The sequence below is a fragment of the Limulus polyphemus genome, unplaced genomic scaffold, assembly GCF_000517525.1.
Source record: "Limulus polyphemus unplaced genomic scaffold, Limulus_polyphemus-2.1.2 Scaffold4357, whole genome shotgun sequence".
Taxonomy (NCBI): Eukaryota; Metazoa; Arthropoda; class Merostomata; order Xiphosura; family Limulidae; genus Limulus; species Limulus polyphemus.
This window is the reverse complement of record NW_013669967.1, coordinates 53,212-80,298: the sequence shown is the minus strand read 5'-3', so window position 1 is coordinate 80,298 and position 27,087 is coordinate 53,212. Positions and strand designations below refer to the sequence as shown.

At 31.3% G+C, this 27,087-nt stretch overlaps 1 protein-coding gene across 7 annotated transcripts; it reads right to left on the bottom strand.

Annotated features, from left to right (window-relative positions):
• LOC106471027 (transformer-2 protein homolog alpha-like) lies at nt 1–27,087 on the bottom strand. Of its 7 annotated transcripts, none has more exons than XM_022399648.1 (11): nt 26,949–27,087; nt 25,284–25,459; nt 22,451–22,528; nt 18,849–18,863; nt 17,141–17,297; nt 16,613–16,630; nt 12,467–12,595; nt 11,127–11,186; nt 9,065–9,180; nt 4,813–4,916; nt 1–3,881 (listed from the first exon to the last, which is right to left on the bottom strand). In XM_022399648.1, exons 1-11 carry the CDS (start codon nt 26,970–26,972, stop codon nt 3,856–3,858), a joined length of 903 nt encoding a protein of 300 aa, XP_022255356.1. In that variant the 5' UTR covers nt 26,973–27,087; the 3' UTR covers nt 1–3,855. The 7 variants fall into 7 exon arrangements, with proteins under 7 accessions (XP_022255356.1, XP_013787065.1, XP_022255357.1 ...); XM_013931611.2 differs by having other exon boundaries at nt 17,141–17,192; XM_022399649.1 differs by having other exon boundaries at nt 22,454–22,528.

Here is a 27,087-nt window from a genome sequence, read left to right as displayed (position 1 = left end):
TTTCACATAAACTTCGTTTTTAATAAACACCACACATTACAAGGCCATTCTGACGTATAATCATTTATAAAATCAAAATTTCACATTGATAAAAACTAACCAAACTTACCTTTATTTAGTGGACTTCCCACGTTACAGATGATTGGGTATCACGTATGTTCTCCACTTCGAATGAATGCCATTGGTTATAGGAAACAAATCTCAAAGGAACACGTTACAGATGATTGGGTATCACGTATGTTCTCCACTTCGAATGAATGCCATTGGTTATAGGAAACAAATCTCAAACGAACTTATTTTTTTAAATACACGTTTGACCTTTTTTTTTTAAACCCAGACACTTCGCCATCTGTGCTCATTAGCAAGCGCCATCTTCAGGACTGATACGGAAAATACACGTATAAAACTCCGTATCTAGTCTTACTAGATAACTATAACTCGTGGCCTGGATTATTTATGTATAACTTTAAGAATTGCTGGGATTGTTTCAGGTAATATGCTTATATAATGAGACTGATCAATCGGCAGATATTAAGAAACGGATTAGTAGCACATGTTACTTGATCGCTTTGGATACATTTCATACAACAATACTGTACATAATTATAAAATACACGCCCGAACAGAACAATCATACTGATTACTGTAGGTATGTTTAAATAAAAACTAGAGCGCCAGAGTTAATGGAAAAACTATTTCACGTGGCGTACGAAGTGCGAAACGCGGTTTAGATTGGACTCAAATGAAGGCATGTAATCAACATTTAACGAATGAGTGTAAAACCAAGACTTCCAAATTTTTAGTAGCGTTTCTCATATACACATTTTCTTTTAAAAACATATTTAAAACTGTCTAGGTAATATCAAACAGTACTACATCATGGGGGCTGATTGGGAGAATATTTTTTGAACTGTAAATGGTCGTCTCACCAAAAAACACCCAATCCAACTAATTTATTAAGTTAGTTACGTAAATAAACTCGTACGAGAAGTAGAAATTTAAACTTGCACACGGATATGATAAGCTAATTTCATCCCCGTGTGAAGTTAATAATTTCGTACTTTTAATGTGACAAATTAAATACGGCACACGCCCCGCCCCACCATGAGGAAAAGGTTGTAATCTGTACACCGTGAACACGTGGCTTTCTCCCACGTGATTTATACAATCTGTAATGTTTCTTTATTTCTTACAAGACTATTCCAAAACAAGGTGTTGAAACTGGTGAGGGTGGAAATTAAGCTTACTGTACTGGAATGGCTGGTGTTGGTAAAACGGTAAAATAAAAATGCTTGCAGCGCGGTTTGACGTTTCAGGTCGACTGGTTTACGATGCCGTTGTATTTACAACTCGCAAGTTATCCTATATCAATTTTTCAAAACCGCTCTTAAGTTAAGGTGAAGAATCGCGATAAAGGTTTATTTTAAAACCATCACGCAATAATTAACATTTTAACACTAACTGTTATCAATAACATTTTGTTATTACAATGGGTAGGTTAGTTAGATGTGAATTAAGACAGCCAGTTTCAGTTCTTACAATCGATGCCATGTTATCACGTCCTATGGAAGTGATCATGGTGGATATCAGAACTGTTTTAAATACTTACCTTTCACGTGATGAGTTCTGGCACTGAGCCAAAAGCTTCGTTGGCACTGAATTTTTTACTTTTACTCATAATTACTAGTATTTGGGATGAAAAATTCAAGCTTACTGGTTCGTCAGACTTTAATTCAAGTAAAATAAATAATTTAATAAATTTGGTGTTAAATAATTTAATGCGAGTAATAAAATAAAAAAACCTAATTACGAAGTGTAATGACTTAAATAAAATTTATAAAAGTTACAATTTACCAACTTAATGTGTCCCACATTGAAACAGTCGACGATATAAGCAGCACGATGAGATCTGGCATCCAGCAAAAAGCCTCACCAGAACTGGATATAACACAGTGTGGTTCACATATTACAAGTTTAATTTCACCCATTTTAATTTACCATCTACCCACACGTCTGCACGATAATAAGACTAAGTCTAAGCCCTGGGACAAGTTGACTGTCCTAGCCGATTTCAACGTCATAACCGTGGAATGAGGAGACGCAAAACAGTAAAATTAATAAAACTAGAGCAAACCAAATCTAAACATACTTTTCAGGTTTTTTTAAATACTAGTCCTTCGCAAAGTGTAATTTTAGTCTAACGTTTATATAGTATTTGGTTTTAAAATGGTATGAATTATTAGTATGTTAAAAAGCAATTTTATTCACTGCAGTAAGACAAGTTTAAATTCCTCGTTTTTCAGCTTTCCATATGGTAACCACATAACACATTAATATTTTCTTTCATTGTTTGATGCCAGATGAGACCACACCTACACCAGCATCATTTTTAATGTTACATAGGCTTTGCCTCAAAGTCATCAAATTAAAACACCAGAAGAATTTGAAGACTGAGTAGCACAAAGGTTATTGTTCTTCTTGAAAATGATCTTTCAGTTTCTAAAAAATATTAATTAAATTATAGATATTTCCTTCCTTCCCAATTTTAAGTCCCAGAATGTACATCTACTCCCAGTAATTCTTTCTAAGATTATGATCACAAAAATTTAGTCTCATTCTAAGCATGTTACACCTGAAAGTAACATTTTTTCATTCACTAAAATAGAGTAGTTAGAATTTAACATTAATATAAATAATTACGAACTCTTTCATTTCTTGTTAATCATCCAAAACTAGACAGCCAAGTATTCGGGGAGGAGGATATAAACTGTTAACACTAACGAAGGTTGACCTTAACTACTGTTCAGTAAAGTTTACATTTACCCCCACTAACTTTACCAGTTGGTTACACAATGTTTGGTCAGCTAATTACACCCTATACCGATTACTACAAAAACCATGAAAGGGTTGAGTTTATTATGTACAAACAAGTATACCTACGAAGAAGAAAATAAGTGTGTATCAAAAACAACCAAAAGTCAGTCCAGCTTTAAAAGAATAGCCAATTCAAGACATTAGAAAATATTCAAAATTCTACCAGCCAAACCCAACTGAGTGAAAACATTGAAATATCAATTGATGAAACTTAAAATATACCCACCCCCACCCAGCTTTAATTAGCAAAGCATGTAGTGTGTGTCACTTAAGCTAAAATCTTGTTAAAATATACCCACCCCCACCCAGCTTTAATTAGCAAAGCATGTAGTGTGTGTCACTTAAGCTAGAATCTTGTTAAAATATACCCACCCCCACCCAGCTTTAATTAGCAAAGCATGTAGTGTGTGTCACTTAAGCTAGAATCTTGTTTAAGCCTTGGCAGACTGTTTAAAATTTCCAGCTTTCCAATATTTCTCTATATATGTGTGCTGCTTCTATTACAAAATTTAGTTTCATGGTACTTTAAACTTCGATATAAATTTAATCGCTCCACAGAAATGCTGCATTTTTATCAGCAATCAAATGTTAGCTTTTTAATAGCCTGAATTTGCAAGACATGAGCTTTTGACCTTAATACCAAAAGGGTAACTGCTAAGAAGTTTAAATTGCCTCTACAGATTTTAATTTTGTCAAGTATGCGTTATGAAAAATGAAGCGAAACACTGATTTCATGATGTTTGCTTACTTGTACAAACATCACTCGAGCCTTCATTCTTCAATTTCTTCATGAAAGAATTTCATCCAAATTTTCTTCAACTTCTCTTCATATTCACATTTACTATGCACTTATCTTCGTGCTTAAACTTCTTATAGCTGTGAACTTCAATTTTCAACCCTTCCTGTTTTTCTCTTCATTAACCAACCCCACTTCTATTCTTGCTACACAAAGATTATTTTCTTCTTCGCATTCTTAAATCTTCATCCTTTATTTCTTTCTTCGAGCCCTTTTAATTCAGAACAAAGGAAAGAAGGTTAAAGTTCAGATGTGAAACAGTTTTTATTTAAAACAGGTGAAACACCATGATATGCTGGTGAAAACAAATATTACAGTTTTGTAGCAGCTCGTAAGCCTACCCCACGAATACAAAACGTAGTTTAAAAGGGCTGAAAAACACAGTACAGTTAATACATTGAATAGTGAGGACATTTGTTTTTATTTTCATCACAAAAATCAATCCTATCATGGAACACTGCCTCTAATCTTTGTTATCTAGTTTTCTAAAATAACATGTCATATACATAAATACTGATGTTCTACATATAATCACTGAAAAGACGTTAGATGTTTAACTTCAAAATAAACTATCAGAAATTTTTTCACATTACAGGATTACAAGAAAGAATTAACATTTATAGACTAATAAAATTGTTACAAGTCAATCTGCTTTATTCTTGGACAACGAGCAAAGCATTTCTTGATGAGTAACACCTTTTGTTTGGGTTATTTTTAACTATAGTTTGCCGAAAGATATCAAAGATTAATATTACAAGAAACACCATTGATAATTTTTGGAAATTCTGAAAAATTAAAACCCATACTTTGTTAGTTTATACCAAAATGTTTCAACTCAATAGTATTTTCACAGATTCAGATTTTTCTTTGCTGTAAAACCAAAAAGTAATCCACATTTCAATTTCCCCAATAAATTTATAATTGAAATTTATGTTTTTGTATATAGAAGTGTACAACATACATAACTAAGGGAGAAAACCAAACCTTGTAAACATGAATACATCCAACAATCTGATTTTCAAAAATGGTTCATCACTGTGTAAAAAAAAACAAAGTATTTACAAAAAAAGGTCTCAACAGTCTGAACAAGTCTTGAAATTCCTGCTCTACTCCATTCTCAGTGTCCTAGTAGTAGTACTTACGAGGAGAGTATGAACGGGATCTTGATCTAGAATACCTATGTCCCCGGTAGTATGGTGATGGAGACCGTCCTCTGTAGTTACTGCTTCCACCACCATATCTTGGACTTTAAATAAAAAAAAGTAAAAAATTTAATTTGAAAACAAAAGCTCACATTAAGCAACAAAATTCTATACTATGAATAATATCAGATACACACCTGCCAACATTAAATTTTGAAAAATAGTAATCCCTACTGGAACAATGGGAAAATTGATAAAAAATTATTTACCCTTTTACATTATTACCCTTTGAGGATGATACAATGTCATTAAACTTTTCAAATACTCATGCATAAATTTCTGCTCGTTATATACATTTTTTTTTTTGTTGTTGGAGTCATTGGGGACAAAACAAAACCACATTTTTCTGTCGTTCTACTTTCAAACAATGATCGGTGTACCCTAGACACTTACATACTTTAATAGATTATTCTGAGACTTTGTAAGACTGATACGCAAAGTGAAGATCGGTGAATTATTTATAGAAAAAATAATAATTTCGCATAAAATCTTAAAACAACAATTTATACAGGCATAAAATTGGAACAATTATCCCTAAATTGTAAGAATTTGCAGTTACTGTACCAGCTTAGTAAATTACACCAGACTTTCACCAAAGAAACTATTTGGAAAAGCTTATTTTGTGTTCTCTAAAACTCCTAACCTGCCTGAACATGACAAATTAATAATTAGTTTGGGCCAAAATATATAGTTTTAAAACAACTGGTATAATCTCATTTTTAAAATAATCAATGTAATTGAAATTCCATGTTCATGAAGTTTAAGAAATATATAAAGCATGCTTGTTACCTATAACCATAGACAAGCACTACATTAAAAAACATCTATACATGGGAATGGTTCAGTAAATCTAAGTTATTTACATGTTTTTAGCTACAATTCTATTTTGTCTTCTATAAGAAATCAAGTACATATGGCCTAATTTCTGTGTACGTGGTTAGGTACGTGTTCTATACACTTAAAAACCTCTGACTTAAGTCATTCAATGATCAGGCCAGAAAATACACCATTTTTAGGGCAAGACCATTTGGTCTTGGATTTTCTCTCATTTTCAAGGGCACTAAGGTCACTGTACACTGAATAGAAATGAGTTTCTCAAGTAGTTTAGTAAATATGGTATTAATTTTTTTCATTCAGGGTTTAGGAAGCTGGCATATCCTTCCAGATTATATTTATCAGGTAGGCAAGTATTTAAACATTAAGACTTATGAAGTGATATTACATCAGCTTTAACATACGAGGTATGCTGATCTAAAATGCCCTGCGACCTTAATAAAATTCCTAGTTTTGCACCCTCCTAAACCCAAATGACACTTGATCTGAAAATTGTATACAGCTTTTAGTCACCTATCCCCATGTATGTATTTTTCTAACTTTGAGAAGGATCAAACAAAATCCTTGGGAGGATGACCACTTTAAAGGTTTCCAGGATTTGACCTCTGGTGACCTTACATATCATGAACAGATTTCATTTCAGGCATCTCTATCCACTTACTAATTTATCCAACTTTGATAGACTTACACAAAGAAAACAAGTGCTTTATAAGATTTATAGCTTTTAACCCTCCTGACCCCAAATGACCTTTGACCTACGAATTGTATTCAACTTTTATGCCCCTCTATCCATTTATTGCTTTGTCTAACTTTGAAAACAATAAGACAAAATCTCTGGAAGGAGAAGTTTAAAGGCCTAATTTCTACCAACAAAATTCAATCCCAACATGTCTGACTACTTGACCAAGATTGATGAAAATCAGCTTCATGGTCTCCAAACATCAGCACTTTGAAAATATTGATGGACAGACAGACAGATAAATACAAATTGCCAAGACATTTCCGAACAATATTACTAACAGTACTTTTTTGCATAATTTCTAACATAGGCTAGTGTCGATAAACTGTAAGCTAGGTCTAAACCACGGTATAGCACACGGTCATAACCTATAAATCACGTGTCGGCACACACCGCATAACCTGCCACTCATAATTCAGTAACTTTAATCATAGCTAGCTAATGTAGTAGGCCTAAGCCTATGGTGGGTTTGCACACAAGATTTATCGAGCCAAATTATTGACATATCCCATTTCCTTTACTTTCCTAATAAAAAATCAGTATGTAATCTGCATATTGACAGATGAGGAAAAAGTTACATGGCATTTTCTCTCTTAACTCCTTCCTGTTTTCGGCATTTTTTAATGCAAGGAGTAATTTACAATCGCACACTTCACTCTGACACGTGTATGTACTTGCCGACTTTGATGGTACTGCTGTTGCTGTGGATCTTTGTGTAAACTCAGCAGACTTGTTGTTTGAGCACTGATTTGCATAGCTTACTACTTCTAAGAGACTGCAATATGATACAACTCAACAAACTGCACATTTTACTGCCAATCAAAGTAATAACTTCAATCCATCCACTACATTCATTTTGTGATATATTATTTGTAACAAGGTAGTTTCTGTAGGTTATAAGTCTGGTGTTTTTTCTCTTTATTGCAGTACACTATACAAACTTAGATCGTGAGGGCATGACAGCAAAAAGGATACTGAAGGGAGGCCTGTGGATTTTAGTGATTTTCTTAGGACATCAAGGTAATTTTCAAAAACAAGGCAGCAATGCTACCAGAAATTTCCTGCCCTGAATGATGTTGGGCTTAATTTTTACAGTGGCTAATGTGAATAGCAACCTAACTGTGTAACTTATTGCACAATCAGGGTCCATTCCCTATGGTTCTGTGAAAAGCATTTGAACCCATAAATTAGACTATCAACAATGGCTCGGTCACCTTGACCAATCTTGCAACCATCATGTGATTATAAAATTATTCACGCTACTAAATGTATTTTGAGAGGGTCCCAAAAAGTGTTCTGTTTCAAGATTAAATAAAACCAAAATTAAAGAGTTACAAATTTATTTCTTGCTTCTGAAGTCCATGTGTCATACTGTGTCATTTTATGCACTTTTGTTAACAAATATATAACAAAATATACAAAAAATGAATTCTACCATGTACCTTAGGTATGGGTTTATTTTTACTTGATAAGGTCTTTTCAACAGTAATATGTTGAATTTTGCTTTTTCTATTGGTTATCACACGTCCAATAGTAATGTCAGAGAATTATAGATGAGTCTTGAAAGACAAAGGAGGGGTGTGTCAATGTGGGTTGATATTACAGTAACGCAAGATAAGAGGTAGAAATTTATGTTATGGTTTGTCAACATCTACAGGATGAGTTTGTAATCATTTCAACTTGCATAAAAAATCCATTAAAAAAAAAAACAGGTTTATTTTCTTTCTTGCAATATTTGCTACAGAATTCCATTTTCTAAACTTTCAGTTACAGATGGTTTTCACACAGTTTACATTTTAAATAGATGTTACAAGTCAATTTACAATAACTACTAGAGCATGGTTTCTGTACAAGTTATTCTGCAGTAATTTTAGATTAAGGAATAAAAAAGAAAGCCATGGCATCCACAAGTGATATCAACACCAGCTTAGGACAATTTGGAACAGTATCATTCACAGGATTAGAGGGTCCAATTTGTGTATAATATATATATAGCAGTAATATTGTATTATATTTAAATTAATTTTAATATTATAAAAGTTATTTTTATGATTTATACATAATAAGCTACTTCATGAAGTTATTAAGCCTACTTTTAGAAATTTATTAGCCATGACTTTTCTGTCACTGCTGAAATAAATGAAAGATGCTATAATTGGCCTAAATGTCAAATAAAATCTCCAATAAAATTACTATGTAAAATGAATAATACAAAAACAAAAATATCAATAAAAACCTATCTACAGAATCTGTGGGGCACCTAAAACATTTGCATACTAAATGTGGGTATCAGGTTAGTGGTTGTATTAGGTAATGGGATAGAATGTAGCTATGTTAGAGTTAAGTGATGTACAAGGCACAAAAATTATCATACTTTCAGACCTCTCAGTTCATTCTTATAAACACACACAAATTACTTTCAGAATATAAATTTTACACACTTCTGGGAGGCCTGTTCAACGTGACTGAGTTTCTAATACCAAATCACTGGCTTGGATAGAGATAAGAACATCCTTAAGACTTATTTAATCTTTCACTATAAAATAACCAAAAACTATCGGACCATCTGCTACAACACTAAGGGTGTAAATGAAATATTCACAAAACCACAGTACTTACAAGGTAGGCTTCCCCATGTATATCCCTGGAGTAGGAGTGTGTGCTCTTTTTGTAATTGAATAGTCAACTCTGATTTTCCTGCCATCAATTTCAAGTCCATTGCATCTCTCCTTAGCCTAGTGGATTAAAGAGAAAGAAGATGGCTAGAATATCTTTAACTTAAGTTTAAAATACAACCCACTCTTTCAAAGGCTACCTACTGAGAGGCAAGACCACTTTTTGTGCTCCTACAATTATTACAAGAATTAAAACCTTCTCTTTTCCAATTATAGCAATGCTCTTGCAAGTGCGTTACTCTAACGACTGTACCACAATATTCATTCTTCCAAATTTAATTTTTCTTTGTAAAAAGTGTGTGTTTATACACACACAGACAAGTTTCTTTGTACTAGGGCTATGACAATGGGTAGACTTTGACCCAGTATATTTGGAACATGCTACTAAACAATGGTTCAAACATTTCAGCAGTACCAGTTTACATCATTTACTGATGACATCACCATAACTATTGGTTTATTTCATTGAAATCCCTTATTTTACACAATCCATATAAATGAAATAAACTATTTAAAACATTATATGGAACAGTAATCAGGTTTTATTATTTTAAATAAAAGCACAAAATACATTTTATATACACATATTTGATGCTACATAAATAAGCTTGCATTGTAAGAGCACCTACTGTGGCCAAGTTAAAGGACTTCAGTGAAAAATTAAGCAAAAGACCTTTAACAGTTACAGTTCCAAACAGTTTAGTCAGGACTTTTAACAAAATTGTCGATTAAACAGAGCAACATTAATAGTGTTGTTAAGAAATAAATACAGCCCTTCAAGTATAAAAAACTCGAAAGAAAGCATTATTAGTTGCATTGAATCTTATTTTCAACCACACCAGTGCTCCTTTTCAAGATTAAAATTTAGTGTTAGCATACATGTTTCATACTTATTCTACTATAAAATTTATGTTTTGTGCACTAAACACTCAGTACATTTAACTGCAGAAACATAATCACTAAACATATCCCCCACCTCACCCCCTGTACTCTACCTAGTAGTCTGCTCCAATGCATTGAAAGAACTGATGTTTTGGTGGCGATAGATTATTTTTAACACAACTTTTAAGTAATAGATAATATATAAATCAAAAGAATGATTTTTCCACACAAATGACGTTTAAAGTATGATTCAAACAGTTTGTTAACAAAAGAATAAACCTGACACTACTTAACTGCCAACTGACAGACCTTCCATCATAGTAAGCCTACTACAATCCAGTTACTGTCTACAAGTGTATTGTGCTTCATACAAAATTCAAACCACAATTCACTCACCATAAAAGATAAAGTATAGCCAATCTTACAGAACTTCATAACAAACATACATTATCTTTTGAAAAAACGTGTATATTATATATAGGACAAAACTGTCATCATGAAAACAATTAATATGCTAAGATCATCAAGAAACTTTTAAACATGATATGCTATGTAATCCCACCACCATCACACCAAACACGTGTGCAGTAGAATCGCCACCAAACACGTGTGCAGTAGAATCGCCACCAAAACACGTGTGCAGTAGAATCGCCACCACCACACCAAAACACGTGGCAGTAGAATCGCCACCACCACACCAAACACGTGGCAGTAGAATCGCCACCACCACACCAAACACGTGGCAGTAGAATCACCACCATCACACAAGGCAGTAGAATCACCACCATCACACCAAACACATGGCAGTAGAATCCCCACCATCACACCAAACACAAGGCAGTAGAATCACCACCATCACACCAAACACAAGGCAGTAATGTAATGGAATATAACGTGCATTCATATTATGTTAACAGTATATTAAAAATAGACATCAACCAATTCTTTAAACAATTACACCAGACAATGCATCTGTATGACACAAATGTTCAGCACTTCCAAATGTTGATTGAAAATACATTTTGAAATAAGAACATTCAGATTTAGTGTGGACCTAGCAATATGCTGTACACTTCATTCTCTCTCAAACTAAAAACAACTACAAAAATCTTAATTAGGCTTACCTCTTCTGCATCTTCCTCAGTCTCAAAATAAACAAAAGCAAATCCACGGGACCTTCCAGTCTGAAAAAAAGTAATGTATGATTAATACTTTATAAAGGTATAGATATTCTCGTGTACTATATTTGTTAGGTACAGATTCTGTTGTAAAACATGCTTCCCCACATACTTTTTACAACCCCCCCACTTCATGTTCAACCCCACAAAGGATTTGGAATAATAAATTATCAGCAACACAGAAAAATCCTAAACTTACCTAGAAAACCCTTTAATAAACACAACTATAAAACCAATACAGTATCTTTTAATGCTACACTCAAAAGGATATATTAAACAGGAGACATGAAAGTCTTGGTGGTGATAATCCTACAATATTATTACACAAAATTTCTGTAGATAACAGACAACATTACAATGCATGATTTTATCAACCATAACAGTTTTGAAAAAAACTTACTGCACCTACCTAATGATCCATGAGATCAAAGTATTGTTTATATTGGAGATGACATTATTGGCTGCTAACAGTGCTCCTACAAGTTCCTTTTTTGTGTGCAAAGCTGCAGTACATTAGCACTTTTAAGAACAGCACCCACTGCCAGTTCTTTGACTATTCTTATTTAACCAAACAGTTGGATTTCCTCATAACCCTTACAATCTACCTACAAACACAAAATGTGAAGAACGTTTTTCTTGAAACAGTGCAGCATACTAACCACTTAGCCATGCTAGACCCCAATGTATTGAGTGCAAGATTAATTTATTATTTATTTATGATTTATCTCAGAAACTACAGCAGTACACAAGTTTATTAAATGACCAAAATGAACATTTGTTTTCACACTTCTCTGCTGTGGAACTGAAAGATCTCTACATATAATACGATTGAATAGACCATCCTCCCAGTACTTTAGATGTTGTGGCCAAACACTCCCCTTGAAATGGTTGTTATACATACCATAGTTATTTTTCTAATTGTCTGAATCTTAAATACCCAAAGTGTATACTTTTTTTTTTTAATGGAGTTTGTGATGCCATTCAATAGATGGCGCCACATTTTAATAAGTGCCAATCAGTAACATTACTTGCGGCACAGAGATCTTGTTGTATTTCAACATAACAGATGGCATCATTGTATCCATTATTTAGGTCACACACATGGCCACACCACTGTTTCAATACAGTAAGATGTAATATTGGAAAAACTTTGACAATAATATGTTAATATTATCCATAGTTTCAGTCTGGTGGTAATAATAGAATTCAATTAAGATTACCAAGAGTTGTAGTTTTCTTTTACTAAAGTCTATGTGTAGTTTACAATTTTAACTTTGAACACTCACCTGTGCATCATAAACAACCTGAACTTGCTCAATTGGACCATACTTAGAGAAAACTTCCTTCAAGTCTCGTTCCTGTGTGTACAAGCTCAAACCAAAAACACCAAGACATCGACAGGGCTCTGGATTATCCTACAGATAGTATAAAATTTCATAAGCCTAGAATTCCGAAAGTTACATCTTTAGAAATAATGAAGGCCGAAACACAAATGTACATTTCAATATTCAACATTTTACCGTATAGCAACAAATTTTCTCTAAAGTAAGAAATAAATTTATGTTTGGTTACACATGATTAAACTACATTAAACACGAAAACGCGTTTTAAAGCTCACGTCTTGGGAAGGAATTTACAACATTAGCAGCCAAACATACAAAATTTTAGCTCCACAAAACAAACAAACCACTACCAAAACCACATATGCAAAAGTAAGTTTATGTATTAAAGAACAACTTGAAATCTGTATTAACATTCCTGCTCATCCATCTATGCTGGAATAAACTATAATTTCATTCACACCATGTCAAGCTCATTATAAAATGACTTCCAGACCACCACAAACTAAACTTTACATGCACCTTTTAAAACATCTACAAGGAGAAATTATCATACTGCTGGGAGCAACAATGTCAATTTGTGAAGAAGCAAGTTCTTGTAACATTTTATTCTTGTGACTTTACTTCAATTTTCCACTTATTTAAATTCAGCAGTTTTAAAAATTTAATTCCACCAATATATTTCTTCCAGGTCTCATTTTCTAGCGATTTCCAAGTAGGGTTAAGCATGTGTCATATTAATGAAATTTAGATAAAACTTAAGTAGACTGTCTCACAGGAAATAGCATGACTATCATTTAAAAAAAATACATAATGTAAAATTGAGTAAATTTACATTAAAAAAACACAATTTTGAAGAATAAAGCACCCACTTCAAAGTGTAACTTTGTATGTTCCAATACTGATCTTGTATTAATAACTATCTGACAAATTTTTTTGAGATTGACTAGTAATTCACATTTTGCAACCAAACCTTCTACGAAATACACAACTATCCTTAATATCTAGCAAATGATAAAAAACCCGCACTTTACAACACAGTTTGATTGTTAATGATAGCCTAGTTTGTTGCAATATCTCAAATTCTTCATTATTACGTACAAGCTTAGAGTACCAGTACTACCATACAGGTCTTAAAAATCACTGGTAAGTGCACATTTCTTTTAAGAATAAATGATTTCTAAAACATTAAATAAAAAAAAAACATCTTTGGGAAAAGTCACTTTAATTACCATTACTGCTACTGCAAGAATTAAAATGATTAATGTTCTACAGCTTCTGACATCAAGATGAATAACTAGCCCATTACACACACATGTAAGGATGGTTTTAATCAAGGTCGGTAACAATGAAACAAACTACTCACTGAAATTAACATGCACATTCACACATTTCTCTAATGTCCACCTCACCCAAGATCACAAAACAAATACATTAACTTTTCATCTACTGTTGGAGAAGAAGAAATCTTAGGCTACTTTAAAACACAATACTCACTATGCATGTTAATCTTCTTAGAATTTATTAACATTTCCCACATTAAATATTTCTGATATCAACCAAAGAAAATTCAGACTGGCTGAATAATGACAGTCCTTTAATGATCACCTACCAATTATAAAAGTTTCACACTTGAATACATAACAGTTCATATTTACTATTGATCACTCCAACACTCTCTGGGGATCTTTACAATAATTTCATTTTTTAAAAGATGATAGAATCATAACATTTGGTTCTGTTTGAGCAAACAGTGGACAAATCTTTTAATTTCCATCTTTTAAAGAATAAAAATAAGCCATATGCAAATTAAAAATAAAGTATTTAATAACACAGTAAAACCTCATTAATTTGTATCTGAAGTAGTGGCAATTAATTTTAGCAAAAACGTTCTAAATAACTAAACTTAAACAACAATTGTTCACGTGTTAAATACTCGGTGTAAACTTAACTACGCTTCCTAGTTTGTTACTGTAGTTGGGCTTCCCATCCATATTTTGGTTAAAACAGATTAGTACTAACCAACAATAGCTCATCTAACAAACCATCTTGTTTCACTAAAATTTTGTTTATGGATAGGAATTCAGCAAAAAAATATACAAAATAACATTAATTCAAAAGCTACAAATGACAATTTTTTTTACTCAAAAACGGATTTATGATCTGTAAGTTAGGTCATAAATGAAACCAAAAACAAGTTACAATACACAACAAATGAAGACAGGTTTACTTATTAAAGAAGGGACCTTAAAATTATAAATGTTAAAGAAATATTAAGAAAGAAGCCAATTTTATTAAGGCAGTATTAAAAGTATTATACTTAACAGGACTAAAAACGTATTTATTCTTCAGAATGGCATTGGTATTTTCAACTTCTGAATGTCAGGGCATAATTAATTCCCCTCTCTACATCTTAAACATTTAAAGATGAACATATATATCAGGCAATATGCAATTCATTCAAACTGAAGTTTACTCTATACCCAACAACTGAACAAATTTTGTGTACGATTGACAACAGAAAATGAAATTCAGAGAATGATAGATAACCAATACAAATATCATTTAAAAGGTCATACTTAGTGAAATTATGCCTAGGAGTAATGTTGTTATCTGGTATTTATAGTAGTAATGTCATATCAAGTTATATTAGCCCTTTTCAGCCCAAGTTTTATGCAAGAGCAGTTGATCAAACCAAGCTTTAAAAAAAAATAAAAAAAAATCCTAATTTAGATTCTTATGCCACTCCTGCAACTGTAATTTTTATATGGAATATGCATCTTCTTAACAGTGTCTGCAAAGATAAAACTTGTCAAAATAATAAACAGATGCAAGTCTGTTGCATATTTGTAACTCAAATAGCTTGAAAAACAGTGTAAGTTGGTGTTAAACTGTAAGATTTAAGAAACTGCACCAAGCTTTAAACTTTAAGTTAACAAGATCAAAATAGAACACATGAAAAATAATTTGTTGCCTTGCAATATACTTGCTGTAGAACTTTTCCCTTACATGCATTGTAAATAATTTGTGTCTGATTATATGCCTTCAATTAATCCAACTTTGTGCATGCTAAATTAATGAATTTTTACAGGTTTGAACCCGTGCTTAGTCAGTCATGAAGTAATCACTAGCAGATCCTTTAACTGTTTTTGGTAATCTAAAATTAATAGTAAGGCTTGCACAGAATAACTAAAAAACAGTTCCAGACCAAACTGCCATTTTTAACAACGTAATTCATCAATTTTAATGGAATGTGAACTCCACCAAAATTGAATAACTAATGTTTTATTAATATAATAAAGTTCTAGCAATAGCACCTGAGCTATCATAAAAAAACTATTCAAGCAAGTAAAAAAATATTTACACAAGCCATTAAAATAATTTCTCAATGACTGTTACTTGAACAAAGCACTAAGATTAACATACACACAGTCTCTCAAGTATAATTTAACTCAAATTCAGTTTAATAAGTGGTAAAACCATACAGTGCTTTAGTCAGTTAAAAACTTCTGTAGTGTGCAAACACTACCAAATATTGTTCAAAAGGACAAGTCAACATGTACCCTCATTAGCTGCTGAACTATGCCAAAAATATAAGAGTATAACTAGTTGTTACCCAGATCACACTCACTGTTGTGCACATCAAAAATATATCTATAGGCTTAGGACATAAATGCAAGTCATGCTTTTACTGATTAATTTGTTATGTTATTTTTGCAGGTATACAAATAAATAATGGATGAAAATAACACAAACTAGAATTCACTGGACGTATGAAATTAATAATATTAAAAGAAAAAAAATTTTTTTTTATAGTTACTTTCATTAGAACATATTTAAATTTTTCAAAATGACAATTACTGAAAGAAATTATGTAATAACAATATAAGCTAATGGTATGGAATTACAGTTTAGTACAAATCAAGAAAAATGAACACGAGATACAATTTAATGAGGTTTTACTGCACCCAACAATTAATATTTTAATGCCAAATAAAGCACAAGTTTAGGAAAACAAGTGATAACTCAAAATTTTGAAGAATAAACAAATCAGTGAACAGCTTAAAATCAGATATAGAAATTTCTACTAACCCTAAAATCCTTGTCTAACTGAAATAAAAAAGAAAAATTTAACTCAAAAAGTATTCATGCTTTGTTATAACTGTTAAGCAGAAAGCTATAAATATCCATTTATACATTATAATGAAACAAATAAAACAAAAATTCAGTTTCTGCATGATGCAACAGTTACAATTTTTTTTATTCACTTATATCCAATATAATATTGGATATAAACTGAATGAATTTGTAAATTTCACTTAAGTAAAGGTTATAAATTCTTGATTACTCACTTAAACTAATACCTAAAATATTTTTATTAGTCTTTTCGTTTACAAGTTTATAAAAATCTCCAAATTTAATATACAATAAAGGAAAATCCATGTTTATAATCACAAAACATTTCATACCTTACAACACTATACTCATTACTGTTCATATTTCATTCTGTAACAGACTACACATGAAGTTGAGATTAATAAAAACACAAGAAATGCTCAAAGTTTCAAACAAAGGCTCCACTCACACAAAAGTTACCGATAAAAGACAAGTTCTACTTACCCGACTTCCGAGGTGGCGCCGCCGACTTGACATGGGGGATCTTGTGCGGCTCCTGTGAAAGTCATGGTCACTATAACCACTGTAACGATTTCTGTAATATGGTGATCGCCGCGGACTATACCTTGGCGAATATGATCGCTTTGGCGAATATGAATAGCTGGAACAGAGCACAAATGCCAGCTCTGGTTGTGAATTTAGGTTGTAACTGATTTTTAGGCTTAAAGGAGCTTGTGATCTAACTTTAAAATGCAGTAAAAGTGCTTTAAGGGCAAACCTGAAAAGGATGCTCTTCACAAAGACATTGAGCAATTTTGAATATATGCCAACGTAAGTAATACAGAAGTACAAGATTCACCTGCCGTTATACAATGCAAAAACTGAGGCAATCCCCCCTTTTTCTTAGTCAGAAAAAAAACACATCAGGATTTTCAATTTTTCTACAGAACCTTGTGTTGTAAAAATAAGAAATAAAATTTTAAATTATTAACCCTTTCCAGTACTTAAGATATTTAGTGTCAAAATATCAAAATTTGGTGTATTGGCAACCAATTTTCCATTTAAAAGAACTCAAGTTTCGTAACTCAAAGACATCAAGCTCTATTTTATTTCACCCTCAGGTAAAGATGGACAATTATTTTTTTTTTTATGTTATTTAAATTAGTAAAGGGACTTTAATTATCTATAGAATATAATGTTAAAAACTGTCTACTGATGTTAGTTTCAGTAATTTAGCCAACTTTTCGTTTTATCATTTCTTTCAACAAAGTGCATAATATCATTAGGCCTACTCTGGTACATGTATGAAAAACTGGCTTTCAAGTTATGTGGGTCATTCATATTGGCATAGTAAATAGTTGTTACATAGCAGTCTTAATTGTATTATAAATTGACAAAAATAAAAAGGTCCCATAGGTCCCCTGCAATGTGTTTGATGACCCAACAGCGTGAAAGTACAATTATGCATTTCAAGACTTATCACACTGGTTTCTTTAAAATCTAAACCTTTTATTTTTCAATTTCTTTAGGACATTTTCAACTGCTCTGCATTTAAAAAATACACTAAACAATTTATTAATTAAAAATTAGGTCTATTGGTAAGGTTATTGTTCTACATTTTATCACAGAATTAACATTTTCAAAAAATACAATAATCCCAAAAATATATTAAAAATATATAAAAAATTATAAACTGAAATAACACAACATACACATAACAATGCAGTGACTAAAAGTAATTGAGAATTAAAATTTCTTAGCACTTATAATTTAAGTTTTTCTTTGAGCATAATTGCTCACAAGATATGATACATAAAAACAGAAAAGAAACCTAGTGATGTGTTATCTGTACTTTAGCTACTCCAAGTATCAATACCAATTTTTTTTGGGGGGGGGGAGGAGGAGGTACAATTCCATTTGCCACCTCACTTACTCATTCTATTTTGGGGGCAAGGGGTATATACAATTGTTATTAATTTTGAAGTGCTGCCTACAAGGAAGGTAGATGGATGATAACACCCACCATCAACTACTGGGATTTTTCTTTTCTTACTCATAGGGGTAAAGAATAGCATGATTTGAGGAACACTATAATAACCATTTACTTGATCTATCAATTAACAAATACCTTTAATAATTGAGCTTTACTCATGTAACTACTCTCATTTAAATATATAAAAGCTACCCTATAGATTAATCAAAGAGAACTTACCTCCTGCTTCTTGAGCTAAAAAAAAAAATGAATAAATAACAATTACACACATTTGTTCAGCATAAAACATCATGTTAAAAACATGGCCTTTAAAGGCACAGATCTGAATGTCTAGTATAAATATTTCTATATTAGTTGACATTTCAAAAGTCAATGTAACTGTTGAAAAAATAAAAAGTCAGTGAAGAGAAAGAAAAGATTAAAAACTACACAAAGCATAATTATTCTGAATAACTACTGTAATAAGAAAAAACTATTGACAGATAAAGGTTAGACTTAATGTTTCTTCCTTCTTTTGCTTTTGTTTCCATTAATTTTAAATTTTCAGCTATAGTTTTATTTTTTCAATATCAAAGACAGTTAACAATCAGATTAGTTTATCTACATTAATAGGTCAAATTCTTAACTGGGATAGACTGCTTTAAAATTGTCTGCCTTTTTACCATGTTTGAATTAATTTCATCATGCATATATAAGACAACCTCACTATGGTGACAATCACTTTTTGTAAATATACACATTTGGTTTAACAATTAGTCAGGGTCTGAGAGCCTTGAAAATAGTCCTGACAAAGTTTTCACTTTGGATGACAAAATTTGCTGGCTCCAAATATATATGAACCAGTTAACACTTTCCATACTGGGTTGAGCAATTTGTGACCAACCTTGTAACCATAAAGTAATTTTTAGTCTTGATACTATATCTTTTAATTTGTTTTTGTATCTTCATGTATACAAAAATATTTTTTTTTTTAATTAAGTATTCTCACTAAAAAAAAATTTGGTGAATATACAGTCAGTGTTGATTACCCTGAATGCAAATTGATTTTCATGTTAAGATTAAAAATACTTTTTCTTCATCTGACTTTCCTTGGAACCACCATGAAAAAAAATAAAATAAATCCAAACAACCTTTTTTCTAGAATAGTTTTAAATTGTAACAGAAAACAACAATTATTTATCCTAAATAGCTTAAAGCTCATATCATTACACGTCTGTTTATATTTTGTTTTACTGCCCTTATGAACCACGCAAACTAATAATCCCATCACACAAATTATAAATCACCACACAAACACATAGCTCAGTATTTTTTATTATCACCATATTTTATCATCTTAGACAATTATCTAACCTAATGAGGCTCTAAACCTTCCGTAGCAAAAGGATTAATATTAAAATCTATAAACACAGATAAAAAGAAAGTTTTCTGTCAAAATAGCCCCTATATACCTTTTAACTGAGTATATTAACACAGTTAAGGTCAACCAATCCCTTTATACAATAAGTGGAACAAATGCAGTGTAAACTAATCGTATATATTACAAAGAAATGTATACTTCAGTTATTACTGTTCAAAAATTGTCCAGTATAATGTGGGACCATTTTTTTAAAGACCGTTTCAAATTAAATCACATGATAATAGTACTAATAGACTGAATGTAACAGTTTGCAAGAGTATATATTTTAGAAATAACCTAATTGTGGAGTATTAATGTTTTTATTTGATACCAATGAAAATTTAAAATTTAAGAAAACCATTCAACTTCTACATATGATCAAAACCCATCTTACCAAACGATCATTAGTATAAACCCCCACTTCCCGATTTAAGAGGTGGCTGTCAACCAAAAATCCCCCCCATCACATCTTTATGAAACTCAAGTAAATTAACAAAAATGCATAATAAAATCATTCAGATGCACTTATAAAATTTAAGTTTCCTATCAATCCCTCTCTCACAATAGCTTCATTATCATTTGTTAGGCTAAAGCAACGACACTGTGAACTACCCGCTAAATCTACTGCTACCCATATTAATCCTATTGCCACAGGTTTCCTTTACTGACCATGACACAAGGTTTTAGTGTCTTACATACAAAATTTTAATAAACTAATTCTTGTTTGTTATACCAATTAGAATAGCATAAAATCTTTCCTAATAATCGATATTTAAATAGTAAACAAGTTTTAAGTTCTTAATTCTACAAGGCAATATGTAATAATAATAAAAAAAATATATATATATATATTCAGAATTTCCCCTAGTGTGACTCACATGACACATTTTCTCTTAACATATCATCTTTCCTATTTTATCCACCAACCTTAAAAAAAAAAATTATATTAAACATAAATTACTCTATAAAATCATCATTGCTCAGACAAACCATTATTTAATCTTCAATTTTGTTAGGTTATAGAGCTATCGAAAAGAAAATAAGACCCCTCCTGCCACATCCTATCTTTCAGAATTCGTTAATAGTTCCCTCTTACGTTAAATTATATATTACTTATAACCAATAGAAAGTCTAGATTTTCATCTATCAAATGACATATTGTATAATGTTGTGTTCTGAATGGTTAAATGTCAATTTCACTCAGAGTACCAACATTGTTCCCATGAGAAAGTTAACTAGCTTGGGTGAATTTGTAACGACTCTTGTCACATAGTTAGAAATCCAGAAAAATTGAGGTAAGAGAATTTGCCTACTTTTTGCATATTAGTGTATATTCTTTGGTGCATAATTTATCTAAATAAAAAAATTAGGTTTAACTCTTCGACAATAGACAGCAAGAAAAAAAAAAACAAGATTGGTTAAGTATTTTATTTCTTGTTCTTCATGTTTATTCTTTGTCTAATTATAAAAGTAACTAAATGTAAAAATAGAGATCTTAGGTTAATTAAGATTAGATTTGATAAAATAAATATAATAAAAATGTTTCACGAGGCACAAGCAGCTCATACTAGCTTGTGGGTAATGTAATTCATTAGCATAACATGAGCTGCCAATTCCCCAAGTGATTTACAACTTATGACACAGATAGTAGTTACACGGTTATTATAAATAGATGTATACTGTTACGAACATAGAGCTACTTAGGATAAACGAATGTAGTTTCATATTACAATTTTAAATCATTCTACGAAAAAAAAAAAGGGTAATTTGGATATATTTAGATTTTTTTTGGGGTGTTTTGAGATAGGGCAGAGAAAATAAACTATAAAGTATTACTGAAAAAGTGTTTGAAACACATTTAGGAGGTTTTAAAGATTATACAAAGGAAATTTGAGATGAGGAAAAGTATCTTTCATTTTAACATGAAAAGTACTTTGCACATGGACTATTCAAACAAATACTCAATATATTCATGGACAAATTTTTTTTTATTAAAAATACTTCACTAAGAAATATGATTTTTTTTGTATGTGAAAGATTTATAATTTTAACTGAAATACTGCAAAATTTTGTGAAGATATACACACTATATTGAAAGTTAGGTATTAAATCTATAAAGACTAAATGAGTACAAATAGGTCACGTGGTCGGTCAAATTGACGGAGCTTGCGTTGTGAAGAGTCAAAAAAGGCTGGCCTATATCATATATTTTACCTTCATTCTACATTGTAAGAAATATTGCAGACAAACAAAGCTTCTAACGCCCAATAAGGTGTCCATACCAGTTACATAACTTTAATACTTTTTTTTAAAAATTATATTTCACACTGTGAAAGGAGCAAGTTAATTTACAGTTACACCATACATTCTAAATACTTAAAAAGTAACTGCACATTTATCTTACAGCCTAAACGATACTCACTACCTCCTATGTTTTGGTGTTCTGGACCTAGATCTTGATTTGTAACGACGATGACGTTTTCGAGAACGTGAACCACTCCTACTAAAAAAAAAAAAAAAAAAGTAAGATCAAGCATGTTGAACATTGGCAATTCAGTTTCACATATCGTAGAGTTGTATCTAATTACTGTATACAAACATAAGTAACATCAACATGAGACATATTAACAAACAATAATGTGCCCAAATATGTCATACTGCGTTGTACCACTATTAAAGTAAGCATGCATTTACAAAATCTTGTACCGAGTCCTTTCACTCTCAGCATATGCTATTATGACATCTTTGACCTTTCAATAATAAAATTTAACTTGTAAAAGTATTCAAATTTGAACAGACAGATATTTTAACCATACATCACAATAATCATGGGAAATTTGAAATACAAGTTTGATTTTTTGGGTAAATTTATTTTCATGAAATAAAAACCAACATGTACCAACAATATACTATGCCGTCAAGAAGCATGCCCGCTAGCCTACAGTTAAATTGATGTTTATAAGTTACGAAATCTGTAATCAGAAGACAGTGTTTTAGTAAAAGAACACGTATAACACAAGGTGTGATAAATACTATATATAAAAGTACAATAAAATTTTTAGTTTTGACTTGTTTGAATACCATTTGTAGCATTAAAACTTTCTGTACCATAGCTAGCTAGGTTGTGTTTATATATATATCCCAACTTGTCTATTATAATAATTATTTGTACTTGTTTGTTGCCTTTTTATTAACTACATTTTTGTGCACCAGCAATACCAAACGTGGAACACGCACACACCAGATTTGATTTTATTACTCATCAGGATCTCTACCAACCTACCCTCAAATCTAATTATATTCTCAAAGTAGCGCACCATCACTGGGATCCCAGATGGAAGAGTTCTGTGAAAGAATTAAAGCCTAAGGTTCATCATTTTTTCTGTACACATGCCTGGAAAAATTGTTTCATATCCTCCATGTGCAAACTTTTTAAAGGCTCAGCAACCTACGTCAAGCAGGAACCAAGTACAAAGGTCGTAAATAGAAGAGATAATTGTTTGCTTTACTTCTTTATTTGCTGTTCGATGTTTTAGGAAAAATATGTTTAAGAACTTATTTCAAAATAGCAATAACCTATATAATGTATAATATTTGATAAGTGACTGTATTTTACACAGCACCAGTCTACTAAAACACAGCTAAGACAAGTTACTTTGTACAGATCAATGGTCAGTTTTATGTTATTGGATACATTAACATAAGTGCACGTGTACCACATCATTGTAACTTCTGTATTGTTAGCCAAGCACAGTTAAAAGGTCAATATTATAAAAATAATAAATATATATAAATGTATAGTGTTATGAGATTTAATTATTTAGACTAACCATTTATGTTTTAGTGTTATAATTTGTGTTCATTCTAGAATGAAAGAGGCAAATTTATATTTATTTCATTTTTTTTTAATGGTGGTTACAAGATCGGTCAAATCTACCGAACCCATACAGAGAATCATTCCTGAAAATAACAGATAAAATATAAAGTTTTTACTTAGGAAATGTTTAATAACTATCTGGACATTATAAAGATTTCACATATGAAATTTGAGAATTTTCTGATGCATAAAAGTATTTTTAATCTTAAAATGAAAATTACTTTGCATCATAGATAAGCAACATGCGAAAAGAAAAAAAAAAGACATCAGAAAAACATTGCTTTACAAACCTTAAGACTTAATAAAAAAAAAAAATTAATATTTTGCACAGAAGAGCATTGTAATGTTTAATGAAAATCTGCCAAATTTTGTTAAAATTCGCTTACTAATTTACAAGTTATAGCATGAAAACTATAACAAGCACAAAAGGTTATGATGTCGGTCCCCCCGTGCTGAAAGAGTTAATATTTACTTGTTAAAGGAAAACAAGTTCTCCCAATACATAACATAGCTTTCATGAATATTTATATCATTTTGTATATTCATTAGCCATGTTTTGCCACACCATGCACAAAGACAGGTAGTCAAAAGCTGCAAAAGCAAAGGTAACAGTACCATTTGGCTGAAAATGGGTAAATTACTGATTTTATGGCTATTCTCTTAGTTTTATACTGCATATTGTGACTAATATTGCACCAATGCACACTTCTACAGGCACATTTGTTTACACCATATAAAATCATAACCCCTTCAATCCTCACTTGGAGGATTAAGAGAATAAAAATTGTATTTTGAAATACCTTCTATTTTAAAGGGGGATAAACCATTACTATATTTATATTTACTTTACTAAACCCACCATTAAAGATGTATCAAATTGTACATTAGATAGCTTGTTATATAAGCCATTACAACTTAATCATGGTTCAAATAGACTGGTAAACTGCATTTCAAAACTTCACGTTCGATATCTGTTTGCCACTACAACTTATTTTCCACTGATGAAACAACTGTTCTGTGAAATATGGCAACGATAACACAACATAAAGTGTATTCACGACTCCCTCTTAAAAAAATCTAGGTTATGAAGTAAGGCCTGCCATTTGAAGGTCAGTCTAAATGAAAAAAACCTACTTTTGCAAAGTATTGCATTTACATGCAAAGATATTTCAGACTTAATGATTTTCACTTACTGCAAATTCTGTTACAGTAAGTGGCAATCAATATTTCCACAACCATAGGAGATTCCAGGGAAGGATTTTATTTTTATTTAATGTGAGAACCCTAAAAAATACCTAAGCTAATAAACCCCCAAAAATAAAACTTCAATACAGGATCTAAACACAAAAAAATTAACAACATTAAAACAAATTCATACCTGGACCTAGAGTACGAGTGTCGGCGTCTTGAGTAAGATCTAGATCTCGAACGTGAATGAGGGGTACGACTATGCGACCTTGAGCGTCTCTCTTCTCTTCGACTTGGAGAATGATGAGGGGATGGACTTTTCTCTCTTAAATGCTGGGAATCATTTTCTTGTTGATCAACACTTCCCTAAAAATTTTAAAATTATTGAAAACATTTCTTGTACACTACATAAAAATATTTTACTTTGTTAAAAGAAAGCAGGATAAATTAGCTTCGTTTGAGTGAGTAGATGTGTATAAACCAGAAAACAACTGGATCCAAATTGACTCGACTCTACTATGGTTAGTTTTATAGCATTGAAAAATACCTACAGGAAAAACTTAAACTTGAGATGAACTTTCAATGAAGTACCTTCAATAAAATACTTATGTACGAGTTCTTAGCTTTGAAAATTGAATAAGCTGTGAAATGATTTAAAGAAACATAAAAATGCTTAAGTTTGTTGTAATTTAAATTATTTTAATATCTACTAGTTTTTGACTACTTTCTTCTGGTCACTGGGACAATTGAGCAGATCTAAAGAAATCGGAAAACAGATTTAATGAACGAATATACAAGTCTTCTAAAATAGAAAATGATTTATTAAAATAGATGAAAGTGAAAAATTGTTTAAAGAGACAAAGAGAGATATATTTGGTTAACAATTCCTCCAAAAACCTTTGAAATAGCTGTCATATAGGTGAGAATAATGAGACAACCATTTCACTTTTTTCAGTTCTATTAGTATTACGACCATAACTATAACAATTTACATCAAAAATAGCAAAGTTGTATATGAGGAAATTGTTTCATTAGTATTTCCTAGGAATCCTTTAGTGATATTAATTAAAACAATTAATTGTAATCTCTTTTTATCTAAGTACCAAATTATTAAATATGAATATGACATGATGAAAACTGTTGTAAGTTTAGATAAGTAGTTTACAGTTACACCCATCGTAATTCATGGTTTAAAGTTAAACTTAATTATAAGCTAAGAATGAATTAATAATTACACATACAGATTTAACATTAGATTAATTATATCTTATTACAATACAACTTTACAAGTTCAAGTAAAACCTAATGGTAATAAGATAAATAATTCAGTTAAAATCACTACTAAACAAGTTTCTTCGTAACAATTGTAACCAATTCTAACTATACGGACTAACACTAATAATATTGTTAAACTAGCGTCTAATTCAACTATTTCAATTTCCCTAAAATTTTAACTTTAAGCCTAAATTTACTGATCACCGAGAACGAATATGGCTACCTAACAAAATGGCGCGATCTATCTCAGATTAGCATGAACTTTAATATCTAGCAACATCCACAGTCATAGCCTAAATCGGAGATAAAAAACTAAGACAAAGCAAACACGAAACATTCTTCTGAAAGTACGTTCGTGTATTTTTGCAACCAACTAAAAGGCAATGTAACAAAACTAAAATGCATGAAAACTGTTTGCTATTATATGGGCCTGGAACTCCTTCAATACTTTTCAGTGTTACTGTTACTGTTAGGGTTAGCTATAAATTTAGCTGTAATACTAATAGCTAACATTATGTCTATGACTATTTTTCCAAAGTTAAGAAGATGCAAATATACCGTTACTATGTAATATACTTACTTCTCGATCACTATCACGTCCCATTTTAATTTTTAAAACAACTTCCAGCAGTCAAAATGTTTTAAAAGTAAAATCTAGTACCAACCGACTATATCCTTTTGTACGTATTACAACCTACTGAAAGTCCAATAACACACAC

Excerpts from the sequence above, each read along its gene's own strand:
- LOC106471027 (XM_022399648.1), bottom strand. The coding sequence starts at position 26,972 with ATGGGACGTGATAGTGATCGAGAA. Across the intron at positions 11,187-12,466 it reads AGGTTGTTTATGATGCACAG|ACTGGAAGGTCCCGTGGATT; the intron begins GTGAGTGTTCAA and ends ACTTTTTTTCAG. Across the intron at positions 4,917-9,064 it reads TACATGGGGAAGCCTACCTT|TCCAAGATATGGTGGTGGAA; the intron begins GTAAGTACTGTG and ends TTTTATTTAAAG.